The sequence below is a fragment of the Oncorhynchus clarkii genome, chromosome 2 (assembly GCF_045791955.1).
Source record: "Oncorhynchus clarkii lewisi isolate Uvic-CL-2024 chromosome 2, UVic_Ocla_1.0, whole genome shotgun sequence".
Lineage (NCBI taxonomy): Eukaryota > Metazoa > Chordata > Actinopteri > Salmoniformes > Salmonidae > Oncorhynchus > Oncorhynchus clarkii.
The window spans coordinates 31,364,935-31,383,933 of NC_092148.1; the positions used below are offsets into that span (position 1 = coordinate 31,364,935).

The 18,999-nt window shown below is 41.9% G+C and overlaps 1 protein-coding gene across 1 annotated transcript in view; it reads right to left on the minus strand.

The window, feature by feature from the left end:
- The window catches only part of LOC139366541 (glutamate receptor ionotropic, kainate 3-like), a 115,706-nt gene that overhangs the window by 24,030 nt on the left and 72,677 nt on the right, over window positions 1-18,999 (minus strand). Inside the window, exons 5-10 of the mRNA XM_071104160.1 lie at window positions 17,227-17,280; window positions 14,037-14,207; window positions 12,900-13,043; window positions 11,859-11,966; window positions 8,974-9,087; window positions 4,577-4,780 (exon numbers count right to left, since the gene is read on the minus strand). Of these exons, the coding sequence (XP_070960261.1) occupies window positions 4,577-4,780; window positions 8,974-9,087; window positions 11,859-11,966; window positions 12,900-13,043; window positions 14,037-14,207; window positions 17,227-17,280 (795 nt within the window). The remainder of the gene's footprint in view (window positions 1-4,576; window positions 4,781-8,973; window positions 9,088-11,858; window positions 11,967-12,899; window positions 13,044-14,036; window positions 14,208-17,226; window positions 17,281-18,999) is intronic.

An 18,999-nucleotide genomic window follows, 5' to 3' on the forward strand; every position in this document is an offset into this window, starting at 1 on the left:
TCTTCCTTTTTGAGTGGTGGCAGAGGAACAGCGCTCAGTGTGCCAGCACCAGAATGTCCCTGATGGAGGTCAGTTAAATTAGGTATTAGTGTGTACATTGGCAAGTGTGGAGGATGTCTAGTTCTGTAGATCATATGACCGTCTGAATTACCAGAACCCTGCTCCCTATAAAGAAAATGCTCATAAGAATTCCAAGGAACAAATGTAGCTGATTTGTACTACCCAACCCAACATTATTTGGACAATCAAAGACATACTGTAATTTATAATGTATGGGCAAGGCTGGCAATGCATCTAATCAATCCCCTTCATTTATTTGCTTAGCTGACATGCTGTCATTACAATGTAGAACAATAACCACCAAAATTTGAAAAATAAATATGCTTCTGTGGTGTCATTGTCATATATTTTTTGGGGTGTCACTACCACAGCTCAGTCACTCTCCCCCTTCCAACAAAATGACAAATTACTATTCTAACATTCAGAGCAGTCAATGGGGGTAAGTATAAGAAAATGGTTGAACTCCGCGTGTGACCGTTTGGATTATACCTGTGCCTGTGGCCAACACTGTGGTGGCTAAACACAAGAAAGCTTAACAAGGAGACAGTGTGGGCACAGCCAATCTGTCATGTGGTGCAATCCACTGTGCCCTCATTAAACATTTACGTTTACAACACACACCCGCTTCCTCTGTTCTCTGCCGCCGACTGCCGCTTTTCAAGCTAGCTGCCACTCAACCGGAAGACCTAGCAGCAGGTGATCCAAGCCAATCTCAGCCATCCCTATGGTGCTCTAATATACACGCTGCACGGCTATTTTCTGCTTAGACACGTATTGCCGAGTACACGCGTGATAACCTGATAGTACCCTGCTGAGTGCCACATGGCTCTGTGTTATCTGTGGGCGTGCAGATGGTATTGTAAGCTTTGAGCTGTGCTACCTTCATACTACCACACCCGATGACATTCTGTAGGATACATACAATCACACCTAGATCAACACTCCCATCAGAGGTTAACTGTAACCATCTATAACAATCTGTGTTACTTGCAGTCCCTTGACATTTACTGGTTTTAACGTTTGTGGGGTTTGGTTATTTAGTCTTACAGGTGTATTGAATGATACTCTTGGACAGTGCCGGAGAACATTTGCCTCACAAATGACACAGTTCGCCACATTTCCTGTACCTCTTAACTCGATGATTGTTTTACAATGATTTGCATACGGTGCTCCAACTGCCTCATTGTCCATCACTGTTTCAATTTGCATATCTGACTAGAGAAATGTAGTCCCTGGTAATTCCATCGTCTGACTCTACAGTACGTCCCCCTTGAATGGCAAAGGATTGCAGAGTGATAATGGAATTTGCATTACTATAACATCATCCTATCCTTCAAGTAGAATTCTAAAGCACAAAAATACTATAATGTAGCGGAATAATGTAGCTGTGGTTGTTGATGCAATTGAAAGTCATGCTGCCCGTCTGTCAAAATGACAGCTCTGACCACTATCCCGCCCTCAGTAGCCAAAACCCCCTCCGTGTTCCACTGTAAAACCAATCAGGTCAGCGACCCTCAGATGGAGATCCACGTGCATGTACGTGCCTAGAACTGCAAATAAAGCCCTTTTTCAATCCAATATCTTGCCAAGGTCCCAAATCCAGTCTGCTATCTCTACATCTAGACAATGAGATGCGTGGCTTACCGTGGCGTGCATTTGTTTCGCCGTAAACTTCCTGTGTATCTGTCGGCGCAAGAGACTAATTGAACAGAAACAAATGATGTGTTAAGCTCGCTAATAATACTGGCATCAACATCATGATTAATTGGATCATCTATTGTGACTAAATCAAGTTTAACATGACCTGTTGCATAATTTAACGCCTTTCCCACAATGCCCTTTGGCTTTGTAGTGGGCTTTAACGACTCAGAGGAAAATAAAGGCCGCTATGCTACATGGACACGGAAGGCTTCTTCTATTTAATTAGCCACAACACACACACTCGTTCTCATTCAAGATTTATCCCATTTGTATTTACACGCAACGGCCAATTAATCATGTATATTATGCACATTTGTGTGTGTATGCATAGACAGAAAGATATTCACGTGATGCACACAAAGTTGGGCTTGTAGGTGAGACACACTGCAACACTTCTTTCATTGTTTATTCAATAGTACAATCTCAGGAAATGTATATAAAAACACTAACCCAGCTACATGCATGTTTTTAGAAATCAGAGACCATTCGCTCCTTCCTACACGTTGACATAACAACAAAGACTTTATTTTTGTCATTCCACATTTGCTTCTTTGTTTGACAGGGCTCGGTCACCTACAAAGATGAATGAAGGCTTACAACTGCTTTTAATAAACCCACACGGGTACTGCACCGTTGAGTAATGAAACAATGATTTATGTGAGATTGTAGGCTGACAGAATGAATCAGCTAAAAACAACCGCAGACGGCTTTGTTTTGCTTGTTGTCTTCCTTAAACCAATTCATTAGGTGACACGTTGGGTGAGTTGTCAATAGTAAACGGCAGCATTGTAATGTAGCATGGTGGGGGTTACTAAATATCTGAAGGAAATACATTTAACCGATTAATAACATTGACACTGTCCGTTAATAAAGCACCCCCTCCCCGTGTACTATTGTTTGTTTTTCAGAAAGATTTGTTTGCTGTCATCTGAGCTCATACCTCTGTTAATTTACATTAAAGCATCCCAGAAACACGCCAATGACACATGGTGATTCTGGTTTGGGATGAACAGAATGCAGCACCACTGCCATGATTCCAATCCTTGGGATAAGGTTGTCAAATTCTATTGGTCACGTACATGTGTTTAGCAGATGTTATTGTGTGCGTAGCGAAATGCTTGTGTTTGTAGCTCCAACAGTGCAGTAATATCTAACAATTTCACAACAATATGCACATTTTACTTGTATGGAAACCAATATCCATCCAAGCTTCTCATGGCAATCTCAGGTCAGTTCTCTTGAGCAGACTCCAAAGTGTCCTTTTTCCTGTCTGCTGATTCAAGATCAGCTTATCAGTATAGACAGGAGGAAGAAAAGTTCCAGCTAAATAAATCCATACACTGTAGCAGTGGTGATGTTGTGTAGGCCATTCAAATAAAGAGCAGTAGCACAGGGAGACAGTCTACAGCACACTTACCCTTTACATACTGTGCAAGGAATATACTAGGTCAAAACCTAGTCCTATATCACTGTATTCTACAACCATGATGAGGATAATTGGTAGACCTACAGTACGTAATATCTGAATGGAACATTGCTGTTCTTGATTACTCTACTATCAGCCGACATTACTCTCATGGAAGCAATAGACCCAAATACAGTGGAAGTATAGAACACATCTGGAAGCATTCTCCTTTCTACCAAAGCCAAGTTAAGTGTTTAGGAATTACTGGGCACAGAGACCTCTTCAGCCAACTATTTAACTGTGAGGAACTGCTGAGAGTGAACTCAAACCATAAAACAAAACATGGAGGACCGCTTGAATTAATCTGCATTGTACTAAGTATATGTTGCCCATAACACACTATAGGGGGGGCAAATGTGCTGGAGTGCACTGAGTACAGTACAAAGTATATTTCACAGCATGGGATATTGTTGTTTTTAAATGTGCTCTACTGTATTGTCTAGATAGCTTTGAAGCCCAGACTGAATCACATTGTTTCCTGTAAAACAAAAGTGGAGGACTGAACTCAGTTTGTATATCCTGTCTATTGGTAACAGTCAACTCGGTCAAATCAAATGAAATTGACTTTTTATTGTCGCATGCTTCGTAAACAACGTGTATACTAACAGTGAAACGCTTACTTACAGGCCCTTCCAACAATGCAGAATACAATATAATGATAATGATAATCAGTAAGCTGAAACAACATACATACATAGCCTATGTTTACTGTTCATTAAGAAGAAAGCATGTATTTCTATAAGCAACATTTCCTGCCTTAATCTCTTAGTTCCCCCTCAAGGTTACAGATATCAACCTGGATCTGGCTAAGGTAGAGATTAAGTGCTGCGGCACTAGCCCACCTTTCCTAACCCTTTCTGCACCTAGCCATTGACTCGAACCGTCCGACTCCCACCCTCTCCCTTCTCTAAATGCCACTTAAGCTATTACAACTTTTCCAGCCGAGCACATCGTTGACCAGGGGGGCTGAGGACAAGGAGACGGCGATGGGGAGGGACACTCTCAAAAGGCTAGCAGGGCACTGTCCTTGTTGTCAATGTCAGCTATATTTTAACAGCCTTTGATGCTTTCATCTGATGCGTTCAAAACCAACTTTAATATGTTGCTATAATTCTATTCTTCATAGTATGTCTTAAATCCTTATATTTGTTGTAAAAAAAACACATTAAGCTTGATTGTGATAAGTTTCAAATCAGATTCTAACACCCAAAAACAGGGTCCCAACAAACAAGACTAAATGATTGAATCTGTAGTCAAAACATCTAATAATTTACAATGTTGAACACTAGCTATAAGCAAAAGTAAGACAGTAATAGTAACAGTCAGAAGGTAACTGGTAGTCCAACTCACGTGTTCCATCAGCTCCTTGATCATGCCGTTCCACTGGCCCTTGTCGTCCTGCGATCCGTACTTCCCATCAGGCACCAGGCGGATCTCGTAGGTGAAGCCCAGGATGCTGGCCAGCTCCTTGAGCAGGTCGATACAGAATCCCTCGAAACGGTCGTTGCCCACCAGCGCCTTGTCAGACTTCTTAAGCATGACATATGGCTCCTCCTGCACAGACACAAAAAAATCTAATGGAAACCAGTGTTGAGGTCAGCTTTTTCCATTTGTTCTTCGGCACACACACCTAATTGAGGCAAAGTGATCTGAGCTGATACGTCGTTTTTGGACTGATAAGTGCTGATAAGACAGGGAGACTCCAGTCCAATGTGTGGTTAGCTGCACTGTATGTTTAAATATGGATGAACAGAATAGTTTTCCTTGCATTAACAGAATGTACAGTGCATTCGGAAAGTATTCAGACCCTTACTTTTTCCACATTGTGTTACGTTACAGGCTTATTCTAAAATGTATTAAATAAATTGTTTCCCTCATCTACACACAATACATTTTTTTTATTTTACTGCAAATTAATACCCTATTCAGGCTCTTTGCTATGAGACTCGAAATTGAGCTCAGGTACATCCTGAGATGTTTCTACAACTTGATTGGAGTCCAACTGTGGTAAATTCAATTGATTAGACATGATTTGGAAAGGCACACACCTGTCTATAAAAGGTCCCACAGTTGACAGAATTGCCTGTAGAGCTCCGAGACAGGATTGTGTCGAGGCACAGATATGGGGAAGAACACCAAAAAAATGTCTGCAGCATTGAAGGTCCCTACGAACACAGTGGCCTCCATCATTCTTAAATGGAAGAAATCTGGCACCACCAAGACTCATCCTAGAGCTGGCCTCCTGGTCAAACTGAGAAATCAGGGGAGAAGGGCCTTCGTCAGGGAGGTGACCAACAACCCGATGGTCACTCTGAAGGAGCTCCAGAGTTCTGTGGAGATGGGAGAATCTTCCAGAAGGACAACCATCTCTGCAGCACTCCACCAATCAGGCCTTTATGCTAGAGGTGCCAGACGGAGGCCACTCCTAGGTAAAAGGCACATGACAGCCCGCTTGCATGAATGCCAAGTCTTACGTCTGGAGGAAACCTGGTACCATCCCTAAAGGGAAGCATGGTGGTGGGAGCATTTTTCAGCGGCATGGACTGGGAGACTAGTCAAGATCGAGGGAAAGATGAACGGAGCAAACTACAGAGAGATCCTTGATGAAAACCTGCTCCAGACCGCTCAAGACCTCAGACTAGACGAAGGTTCGCCTTCCAACAGGACAACGACCCTAAGCACATAGCCAAGACAATGCAGGAGTGGCTTCGGGACAAGTCTCGGAACGTCCGGACTTGAACCCGATCAAACATCTTTGGAGAGACTTGAAAATAGCTGTGTAGAGATGCTCCCATCCAACCTGACGGAGCTTGAGAGGTTCTGCAGACAAGAATGGGAGAAACTCCCTAAATACAGATGTGCCAAGCTTGTAGCATCATACCCAAGAAGACTCAAGGCTGTAGTCGCTGCCAAAGGTGCTTCAACAAAGTACTGAGGAAATGGTCTGAATACTTACGTAAATGTCCTATTTGGGCTTTTTATTTTTAAAACCTGTTTTTGCTTTGTCATTATGGGGTATTGTGTATAGCATGATGAGGGAAAAAAAACAATTTAATACATTTTAGAATAAGGATGTAACGCAACAAAATGTGGAAAAAGTCAAGGGGGTCTGAATATTTTCCAAATGCACTGTATGTCGACCGGAAAATCTAACTGATTTAAGTGACGGTTATGGTCTGCAATCTGAGAAATGTACAGCATGCAATAGGAAGTCTTGTTGATATACAATAGATGGTGAATCTAGGCACTCCAAAATAGCCTCTGCAGCCAGCCAACCTTCCCTGGCCGTTCCGTCTCCCACATCCCTGCCTACTGCCTCTTGTAGACATTGTATACGACAGTGCGATGCAGTTTATGGTCAGAGAGCCAGCGGTCTTTACTGCCCTCTAACATTCTCCCTGGCTCCTCATAATATCAGGTTGAAGAAAAGCTTGATTAGGAATAGAATGCTTCAATGAAATGGAACATGCCTGAAATGTTTCTGTCTCCAGGTAATGCCTATTGCCTGCACGAACAATGGTTAAACTCTCAAAGAAAGGTTGGCGGATGGCTCGAAATGTCCCTTTATTTAGTGTCTGCCACTTTCTGTCTGCCAAATAGGGATCATAGATATCCCACTCTGCATTTTTTTTAAAGACATGGGTTGTCCACTTCCCCCACTGGCTATTTATTTATTGCTTCCGATGGTCAGACATGCAATTAATGAAGTCTATTCATAAGCAGAGTAATTGATTCTACAGTGAAGGTGACCTCTGCGTTTTGTATTTCCATCGGCCACGTCTTTGTGTGACACAAAGCTGCTAGAAAAGCCATGAAAGAGGGGGAAATAACCAGTCATAACACGGGTTTACCCCTCTGTCAGAAAAACGTGTGTTTCACAATGGTGGGAAAGAAATGGATTGATGTATATTATAATAATGCCGTGGGAAAATATGGAAATCACTGTTGTTTCAAATCATGTTGTCTTGATGGTAAATGCCTTGAAGGGAGGTCTTGGTGGAAGAATCAAAATTTGTCTAACACCCCTGGTATCCTAGTCTGACACTCAACAGGTGTCCTTTTCTACACCCAAAATACCATCTCAGGGACAGAAAAATGTCACGTAAATAATTGGTTAAAATCCTAATATGTAGCTAATTGGCCGTTTGCAATTAGGACGTTACCTTTAAATAAATGATAACCAAGGAATACTTGATAATAATGCATTTAGATAGAAAGCAAGAGCTTAGTGGAAAACTTTGTTCAAGTTGTCCAATTATCTTGATCCAAAAGTGTTGAGGGGGGAAGAAAAATGTCATTACCATCTGTTTCTAGCCTTCCCAACTCTTTAAATTCCCCAAGGTTTGGACTCAAATCAAAGTGTTTAAACCAGTTTTACACTCTCTAGCGCAGCATGGGTTTACATAAGAAAATGGGGAAGGAGATATGCAGACACAGTCACAGGCAATGGAGTGAAAACAATTAATGTGAGAGCTGGGAAACACATTAAATATCTTAATCTCTTCGTAGAATGCGAGAAGTTATCGCCATAAAACTGTCAGACGTCTTATTCGCGGATCGCTGCGATCAGTTTGATGCAATGTCATTAAGCTCAGAATGGATCAAAAAACACAGACACTGATATTAGTGCTGCTGATGCTCTATTCTCATACTGCTTTTACAATCTAAAAGTGTTGATTTCTAGAATACTCCTAAACCATCATACACTGTCAAAAGATGCAGGTGATCCCATGCAAGTGGCTGATTTGGACCTAAACCTTACTCCTGGATTGAAAAGCATGTCCAATGGGATATTTCCATAGGCAATGTTTTTTAGTCCATGAATAGGCTTAATCTGGCTCAAACTGACCCTGAATCTTATTATTTTGTGTATTTATTTTTGGCTGCAGCTCTAAACAACACCTGTTTTATGGTTCTATTTCTTGTCTTTGTGATTGAAGTTGCTACTCCCCATGGTTGGCACCAGAAGGCACTGATTATATCTCTTCTAAACCTCACTCGGTCATAATTACAGCCGTGCGCTCCAATCGAGGTTTAATGAGAGTGTTTATCATTGTTGATAACTTGTGTGTCCGTCCAGAATAAGCTCGTGGGGGATGTTCATTGTCAGCACCTCGGTGATAGCTCCACAAAGACCCTCTAACCTCCCAGTTCACAGGCGTATGAATACACAATATACGATCTGCAAATGAATGTGGAAAGCTGGTGGGAGAGAACACCTGTTTATTTCCTAACATGTAATTAATGGATACTTTATAGACTGGTCCAGTGTGGCTCCCTGTCTTCTTCTCTACGGGCTCCTTGCACTGCAAGTGCCTCACATCCCCATGGTGATCTTAATGTGACATAATGATGCTCTACAGTACATCCCTTGACAATCCAAGCTGGATTTAGATTGGCGAGGTAAATTCCAGGTGGTGTTCAGTTCATTTACTGTGATTCATTTGACAGATATCTCTGATTTCCCGGTCTGAGTGGTGGTAGCAGAGAGGGCCTCAATGCCAAACATGTTTTTTCAACCTTCTAACATGGACCATGTTTAAAGATGTTATTTTTCCAAATGTAAATTATACATAACTAGCAAGGGAAAATTGGTTTCCCTGTAAAATACTGAATGATAAGACACTGATATGTAAAGAACCATCTCCTAAGGTAATGTTTGAGTAGCTTGTCAAGCAGAAAAGCTCAAATCTGAGAGAGCGAGAGAGATCTTTCACAAAGGGCTGATCAAAGTCAGCTGACCCTACCAGGATGGTGGTGATGACCAGGGAACGGTTGGCCAGCGAGTCTGTGATGTTCATCCCTTTCCGCTTGGGCACCTCGGTGATGTTGAGACCTCCGGACGCACTCCACTTCCCCACCTGTGGGAAGATGAAAAGTGTGTAAGAGTTCGACTTCACCTTTCTACTGCGGCAACTCATGACCCTGACATCACACAAGCCTTGCTGCATTAGCGCCCACCGGGACACATTTCCATTAGCTGATTGGCTGTGTCACCTCTGGACACACTATACGCCATGAGGCTATTGGGAGAGGTGGTGGTGGGACGTGGAGGCAGGTTTTAAACGAATTGACATTGTCGGAGAGAGAAGTCTTAAGAAATCAAATGGTTCTGTTGGGAATGATGGAATTATGATGGATATGTTTCACTTCATTCATCCTGGTGTTACGGTTTGGAACATAAGTAATATACAAAAATGTGAAATTTGTCTAGAATTTAAACAACATAATTCAGTAGTAGTCTCTAAGACTAACACGAAAACATTGTGTTGTGTTCTGCAATTTTAGTGTATCAAAAGATGTCAGACTCTCCAAACTGTCACCTGTCACCTCCTCTGTTGGCCTTGTTCTAAAAATACCAATACCTTGTGAATATCATAGCTTGTGAATTGTTGAAATGAAGAGGGAGCACAGCCTTTTCGAACTCCTACAACAAACCATTATTTTCACTTGCAACGCTTCTCTGATAACACACACAATAGGTAATTGGAGCACTTTTCTGAATGCAGGAAAATAAGATAGGTTGTTAGTTTCTGTGTGGTATGTGTGTGAGCAACGTGGAGAAATTGGGAGAGCAATCAAATATAATTTCCTGATCAATGTCTTCCATTTAGACTTCCATTTGGGCTTCATAATCTACTCCTTTTGCTGGTTAAAACACATGCAGAAACCAGAGCATTACAAATAGCAAACTAGATAAGCATCCTAGCGTAATTATCATATGGTTATTTCAGGTCTGGTATCTTTGCAGTTTTGTGCCCTTAGGAACGTAGCAAAACACAAATCCTACAATTCATTTTGAAAAGAAAGCCCAGCATGGGGTTGTCGGCAATGGAAATATAAAAGCTTGAGAATGCTGGCAGAGAAGTTATTCTCTGAGTAATCTCACGAAGATAAATACTAAAAGATCAGAGCAAATACAGGGAGTTGCACTAGAGTAGGGCCTTCTGGGCAAAAAAAAAAGCCCCATCCATACTGTCGTGACAACTCTGGAACATATCATTACCATAAAATAGTCAGTCCTGTAGACTGTCGGTAACGATCTAATTTTGCATGCCTACTTCGCAGTCACTCGCTTTCCCTACTCTCCTCCTTCCCATCCTCCTCTCTTTCTCCTTCATGGGTAACTACCAAAGTGCCATTTAATATTCACAGGGCTGGCTGGCACTCGAGGTGGATCCGTTTAAAAGGTACACAAACACGCTGCATCGCAGCCAGCGTGAAAAACACCTGATAAAGTCCTTCTGTTTGATCCACTGAGGAGCATATGCTCACATTTGAAAAGCATATTAGTTACAGCTTGTGTGAAACAGCCCCCCCCCAAAAAAAGCAACTGAAGAGAAGAGCTGCTTTAAAAAATATCCATGTCTTCCACTCTGCATGCCAACCTAGTCTTACTAATTATGGCCAATTAACTCAATTCATTAAATGTGTATAGCCAATGAAGCAATTCAAAAGTTATTTACTCGTGCCACTACAGGGAAAAGAGAGCTTCTGACTTTTTTTCTTCCCTCTTTTATATTAATGTCGGTGGATTTTCCACTCCGACTGGAAACCTCTCCTAATTCCAGGATGAGCTCCAACTCGGGCTAATATTCAATTAGGGCAGATTAGGCCTAAAAGTCGCCATCTTTACTGGCTAGAACAGTTAGCAAAAGCCGATTTCCACAGATATAAAGAGACAAAATCCTGCAATCCACTGAGTACTGTGGGATAAGTAACAAGCTTGAGACCAGGGATGTAGAAAAGCACACAGTAGGCCTACATAGCATGTCTTTCATGCTGGTTTTAGCACACTAAAGCTGTGCAAAAAGAACAGTAGACCCAGCACAGCAGAAGAATGCGATTCGGAAATAGTTTGGCGCATTGTGGTTGTTCCAGCCTGGAGCTGCAGTGGAACTCTGAGCTGACATGGCCTAGCTATTATACAGGCTCATACAGGCTCTGCCATACGGGAGCGCTTGAGGAAGTCATAATGGCACTTATCTCGAGTTAATGTTTCCATAATGCATGACAAACCCATATCACCACAAAGCATTTATAGTCCGCAGGGTGCTACTCTGCCTTTTAAAATAACACAGGAAGTTATTATTATCCTTCTTCATTGCCAACTTTTAACTTTATTTTGTGGGTAAAAAAGTGAGGTTTATACACCTCATTAGCAAACAGCATTTCGGGCAACAACTCGAATTACCATTTGAGACTTGCAATGAACACTTTAATGTCTTCCCTCATCCAATTTGCTTTATGATCCATTAACGTATGCTTATGTTTGAACAGCCCATTGGCTTCCTTGTTAGGAGGTAAATGATACTGTCAAATGGAGACCGTTGTGCATTATTTGTTCCATATTAAAGAAGAAAACTGGAATGGATTTCAGATTTTCACTCTAGACGATTTAACAGGGGACATGCAAAACAAACGTTATGTCCTAAGAGAGTGAAGTGTATTGTGGAGATGATAAATAAATGTGTGTAGGTGTAAAATCACCAGGGTATGGGCTTATTGTTGTACTTTACATTTCCATTCATGTTCGTAAGTGAAAACCTAAACTATTACGTAACACTATACTTCTTTAAAGTGTTGTTAGTTTGATAGTTGTAAACATTGTGGTCGGAATGATGTGTGTTACCTTCTCCAGGCCCTCCTCTTTCAGGCTGATGATGTCCAGGTCAAAGTCTGTGCGGAGGCCACTGGTCCTGTTGAACGACAGCCTCCCCGTCAGGCCTTCCCAGTGAGACTGCAGAGAAATACACACAACCCCACATTAACACTCATTCATTAAAGCATGTGAGTACGGACACATGTAAAAACAAACACCAAGACCACACACACACACACTGGGCTGCATTTATTTTTTAATTACATTTCACATCCCAACGCCTCAGACACATTTTCTCCCAGACCACAGTGTTAATTAAAGACCATGTCCTTCACTTGTTTCCACACAAGGGAGAAAAAAACTCATAACTGCCCATCATTATGATCGACTGTTATCCCCCCCCCCCCTTCCCTTTTTCCCACCAGAGCCCTCCTCATGTTTCTCCGCGCTCAGAGAGATGTGTCTGTTACCCCTGGCGATGATGGAGCTACTGATGAAGCTATGGAGCTAACACATTCCCCTCACTTATACTCCGGGCTCTGGCCTTGTGATGTTCGGTACACTAGGCGCCGTGTCACCATGGCATCATGTTCTACAGCCTTAATCTGACTACTCTGAGTCACAGTCATCACACACTCTCTTGTGAAATGAAACAAGAGCTGATTATACAACTCGCCTGTTTCAAACAGTCTTATTGTGAACAGTGCACAGAAGGGCGCACCAGTTTCCCTTTTCAGTAAAAATAGGACACAATGACTCACTGTGAGTTTTGCCATCTGTAAATAGGTTATGAATACAGGGAATTTAGCTAGAGAGAACATTAACACAGCTTTGAGTAGTTCATTACTTTGAGACACTACCAATGAATAAGAGATTTATCCAGATAACATTGCTTTTGTTTGTAAAAATGTATGTTCCATGATTACACAATGTTTCCTTCTTCTCCAAATGTAATTGCATTTGTCAAATGGATTCAGAGACAAACAGTACGGCATCCACAATCTCCTAATATGGATATCACACACAAGATCAAACATCAACATCAAATGAAAACAAAACGCTCAGCATCACCTCTTTGATGAAGTTCATGAAGCGCCCGCCGAACCTCCATGGCTTGTGGCGGTGGCACTGCAGCGAGTTGACCGTCATCTGTGGTGCGTGCTGGTAGGAGACGGACACGATGTGGACCGCGTCGTACGTCAGAGCAGCATCTGTCTGGAATAAAGGGGGACATTATTTCAGCTGACGGGCTGTGGACAAGGGGAGTCCACTCCCTTCGCACCAGTAGCAGCAAAAAGTGTTTGAGAAAAAGCTAACAAAGGTAAATCAAAGAGCTCAGACATTTCTTATTTTCCAGATAGCATGCCCGAGAAAGTGAGCTCAATTCCTTTTGTAAATATGTATATGACGCTTTCCGGGCGAGTAAGACGAAATTAAAGGCAGCCTACCTTGATGTTTGTGTCACCTAGATTCTATCTCTTACGGAGTTCCTGGGAGCAATTAAAAGTGCATACTACACAGAGCGAGCACACTCCGTTCCATAAAACCCCTCCTTCTCCATACAGAAATAATGAGACCTGTGAGAGTGCCGTGTGGGTGTATCTGAACCCCAGTCAAATCCATTAATAGATAAACAAACAACGAGGGATTGCAACAATATAATATTCATATTGAATATACCACGCGCATGTATAACTCTTTATCTTCCATTAGCGACGCTCGCTTATTAAGTTATAGCGTAAAAGGAGGCTTTATTGGAATATCAGGGATGGGATTTGTGATTATTGGATTTAGACCATTGTGATGGGATTTGAGAATGATTAGGAGGTCCCCTGAATACATTGAATGAATTAGTTCAGAATTTAGTAGACTGTGAACATCCTGCTTCCAAGCGCTTCTTATCTGACTTTATGATGATAATAGGCCCCAAAATTATCACCATTGTCATTATTATTGACATAATTGGTGGTATGTAGTACAAGTAGTAATACTGTTACTAATAGTAGAGAAATAGTGGTAGTACTGTTACGACAGATGAGACTATAATGTTCAATCTGCATTTTTTTCCCCAAAATGTTATTGACATAAAATGTTGAGAGTAGGGCTGGTGAAAGACACACGGTATATAGATATCAATATGATGTCTTTCATGCTGATTTTAGAATACTATCAGCCTCAGAGTTCCACAACAGAAGACCAAAAGCATACCGTCATGATCCCCTCCAGGAGACCCGAGTCGGGCTTGGGAGGTATCTGCCTCTCTTGGGACCACTTCTCAACGATGGACGCCACCTGAGGGTTGTCCACGTTGAGGATGCGGAAGCCGGTCATGTTGACGCCACAGAAACGGTAGGGCTCCAGGTCGATAGCCATGAGGTCCTTCAGAAAGAGGGGGGTGAAACAAAGAGTAGATGATCTTGTTTAGCTTCAGACGGCTGGGATTGGGGCCTCGTTGTTACTGTTAGAGAAGAGAGGATAGAGAGGGTGGTAAATGGGAGATGTATTAAAGTGAAAGAGGGGATTGAGCTTTGAGCCGTCTGGAGGATAAGGGTATGGTGTTTCGAGTGTAGTGTGTGCCTCAGTCAATGAAGCCAAACACAAGGCGTTGGTGTCAGTCTCTCTCAGTGTGGTTAAAGCCATTCACTAATCCTCATTCACAGAGGCATTTTGGTACGGTACAGTAGGTAGGTTCACTTAAACTACTAGACGGAAACCATGTTGAATGGTTGACCTTAACATGGCATTTCAAATGGACTTCCTCCAATGTAATTCAACCTGAATCTTCATGACTATACACAACACCAACTGCAAGTATGAACGAAACCCTTTAATGCGAATTACCATGATACAGAGGGACCAGGTAAAAATGTGCTTTGACTCCTTTATCATGTCTCAAAGCTTCGTGTTGGCTGGTTGTTGTGCAGAAGTAAAACCTGAAGGCGTGACCTTTTACCTTGTGTTCTGCCGCTGCGGCTTATCCTAAATATTCCCTGAGTAAATGAGGCAGACGACGTTCATCGCCTAAAAGGGGAACCACTTCATCTGCTGGATCCAATTAATAATTTAGCCGCTACAGTCCCTCCGCAACCCGTAAGCAAACACAGATTTCTCTGAGCAACTGTAATTTCTAGGGCAGCCATCCCGGCTCAAGTGTGAAGTCACATGTCGACACATATCATGTTGGAATGTGCCACGGGGCCTCGGAAAAGACATTTGCAGGAACATAATAGATATTTCATTAGCACCCTGTGGTGTTAGTGCTGGGGGAACGGGAGCGTGTAAGACACACGCTGAAGACCGCTTGCCTACAGATACAGAAGAAGAAAAAAAAAATTCTCTCCACAAGCAGTAGGGTTCATATGGCACAATTGTTTTAAAGTCCCTGTCGTACTAAATGCCATTTGGGGGGAAACCATTTTCTTCAGGTTATGTTCACCAGGTTTATTGCGAAGCATACAAGTTCATTAAAAATAATGTTTTAAATGATTTTATAACTCAAGCACACAATTCAAACAGCCATTTTAAGATTTTGAGTTGCTGTGGGCAATGTCAACCATTGCAAAGTATAAACCATCAGGTAATGGATTCAAACTAATTTAGTTACTAATGGATTCTTTGAATTTAGTTACTTGACTGGGAAAACTCTGAATTCAGCATTTGTCAATCAACATTAGACTATATTACAGTACCACACACTCTGTGCCTCTGTACCTTCAAAATGCTCCATATCACTGACAATACACTGATACAGGAAGGTGGGAAACATAAAGTTCTCAGCACAGATTCTTGGAGATAACCCTGTAGGGTGTAAAGGGCTGAAGCCATGACAGCCTCATTTCAGAGGACAAGGCTGCTGCTATATTACCCTGCTACCATTCTGGTATTACCTGTTCACGCTCTAATAATTTGGTGTTCCCCTCACCCAGGATGATAAACATGAACATTATCACTGAATATTATCAAGGGGAATATTGTTGCCCTATATGCCATAGATGTATTCATCATTTCAGGTATAATCTTTGAAATGGCATGACCGTCAGTATGACAGTGTATTACTGCTTTAGATGGATCTAGCGGTCCCATACCATTCCATTAATAAATCCTATGTTTTGAGAAATGTAAAATAGATCAACTAAAATGTGTGTCTGTATATTTTACATCATATTTGAAGTACTCAACCATCAATAACTCAGCCAGTTTCTCTCCCACTTGGTTGAGACCTATACAGTGTGACAGGGACAGCTTTGGGCACTGTTAAAATGTTTGTTGGGGTAGGCCTACACAAATGACGACGCATGGCAGAACAATGCCAAGATGACACGCGACGTTCATGGCCCTGTATTATCACAACAGACTGGCCAAGTCCATCATGCTAGGGTCTGTCTAGCCCCCATCCTCCAGATCCCCAGTATGAGTGCGTGTTTGCGAGATAGAGAAATAAAGAGTTCTGTCCAATAGGAACACATACAGCACCACCTGCACCATCACCATGGGGACCACTGTATTAATCCTGCCCTGTCCTTTTGTCACCAGACAGAAAGATTAAATCTGTGCTGCCCAGCCTTGTACTCTGCTGGGAGCAGTGAACAGACTGGGCACAGGACACAATAACACACCCGAGGGAGGTCGTCGCCTCCTAGAAATGTGTTTCTGTATTGTGAGTTAGTGTTTCTGACGTCCTCCAAATTCAATATGGCAGTAGGGGATATTCAAGGTGGAACTGTGAATAGTTTGTTGATGAAAGGACACAGAATGTGCATATACAGTATAACCCTTGAACAAAGTGTCCTGAGCCACAGTCTTACTCAAATTGTGGTGTGACTCCAAAAAAACTGTAAATGGAAAACACCTGTGCTTATTCTGAACAAAATGACATGTGGCTAAAAGGGGCCATTAGACTACAGCACTCGAAAGGGTGGAAAGGACAAGGCTGCACTCCCTGAAAACTGTTTGTGCAAATTCTACAATCAAAACACTGATGTGGTAGTGTTCATTCAATATGTCTCACAATGGGGGATAACGTCCAAAATAATCTGACATATTACACAATAGGCCTAATCAGTAATCTACCTTCCCTCAAGATTTATTGTAGGTTATCTGCATGAATATGTTTCCTCCATCAAACTCTCAAGCAACATTCTCCATCATCTACTTCAAATCTGTTGCCTTTGTGCGACCTTTTCAAAGACTTCTGTTGCCTTTAAGAGCGAGAGAAGTGTTTACAGGTGGCAAATTATTGAAGACTCCATTACGCTGCCAGTTAGTCAAACCAAATTGGTATTGTGGACCGGATCCAAACCCCCATCGGCAATTAAGCAGCATTCATCAAAAAAAATCTAATGGGGGGGAGATGGGGAAAAATGTGACTCAATTTGCATTAGCAAGCAATGTAAATTACCAGAGTGGTGAAGATGTAGTGGTAGTACTCTGTCATCATTCCCATCGTCTGGGCCTGTAGGAGAGGGGGGGGGGGGGTGGAGAGACAAGACAATGAAGAAGGTCACTGTGTCACGCTGGGGTAATTTGCAATCAATATCCACAGTCAAAACAAACAATGGCAAACAAACGGCGAACACCATTGAAGCTGTTCAAGAGCAATGGGAGAAAAGCCACAGGTCTTAATGAGTGTATTGACCATCGCTGTGTGTCGCCTCTGTTTTTGTTGAAATTATGGCGCAAATGTGACCCTTGGGTAATAAAGTAAAAGCAAGTTGTGATTCCACGCTGCCTGAGGGCTTTTTCGACACCATGCATTTAAAGGGTTTGCAATTGCTCTGATCACGGGACTCCCAACCTGGAGAAAGGAGGCCTTCAATCAAGGAAGTGAGCAGTAATCTGTTCCTCCTATTGCACCATCCCCCCCATCACGACCACCACTTATTTCACTCAATCTACATTCAAATGTTCTACATTCCCATGGCGGCAGTATTTCCTGTTTAATTGTACCATCTGTTGTGAAGAATACCCAAGGTAAATGCAAATAAGTTGCTGTCCTTTTTGGAAGTGGAAGTCTCTTCTCCATTTAACACACCTACTGACTACAAATAAAATGTATGACACTATCAATACTATAAGATGTCAGAAGGGAAAAAAATATTTCCAACGCATGACAATTTATAGATATAGGATCTCGATTATTGTTGGATGAATGCCAGCCGATGGAAAGTATAGCGCCCAAATTAAATGGCTGGTAATATAAAGAGTGTATGATTTTTAAAATATATAAATATGTATAACCTGCACTTTCAAAGTCACATTAAGATGTGTGTGTTTTGGGTCCCTCGCCTGACTCTACTACATCCTCATCAACCTCATTTCATTGGCCTCCATCTGTCCCTCTCTCCCCTGGTGGCCAAGCCACTTAAAGAAAAGTGACAAAAAGTGCTTCTCGGATGGAACCGTCGCTAAAGGGTCATCGCTTTTTAAGAGACACCTGGGATATAGCTCTGGGACAGATCCAGACAGAAGGTCTGGTCCTGCCATGTTTTCCATGTATTTTCTCCACACCTGGAGGGGGGATATGAACTGACGAGGGGAGGTTGCGTTTAGGTGAGAACACCAGACAGGCTGCGGAGTGCAGACAGACAGGTATAAAGCAGGGCATTGTGGGGAGGCCAGGGATTATCAGCAAACTCCATATTAAAGTTCAAACGTAGTGTTATACATGTCTATTTTTAAAGAGGGTTTATACATACAAGATACATTTGACGTAAGCCTCCATTACCCTAACTAGAGTTGCTGAACATCTCTTCGTCCTCAGAAGAGTCATGACGTATATGGCCAGCAATCTTTTGAATATCAAAACATCAAAAGTAAACTGAACTACTCATGTTAAAATGCATTTGGATTACATTCTGTAAGCGATAAATCTGTGATGGTTTATATTTTACAGTTTATTGGTCTGATATGCATCTGTAACAGCAGCAATTTATCAGAAACCACAGTATGTCCTTCAATAACAATATTAAAATCAACAAAGAGTGTTCCTGCTGTGTGAATCAGAACATCAAATAACAGCATTTCATATGTAGTGTAAAAGACAATAAATATCAAGGCAACCAAAATAAGCACAGCAAAACAAATAATATTGGCTTTGAAAAACAGATATACATAACTCCGTTTTGACACTGTTGCAATAACGTTTTCCAAAAAGCTTCAGAATGGCTCAAAG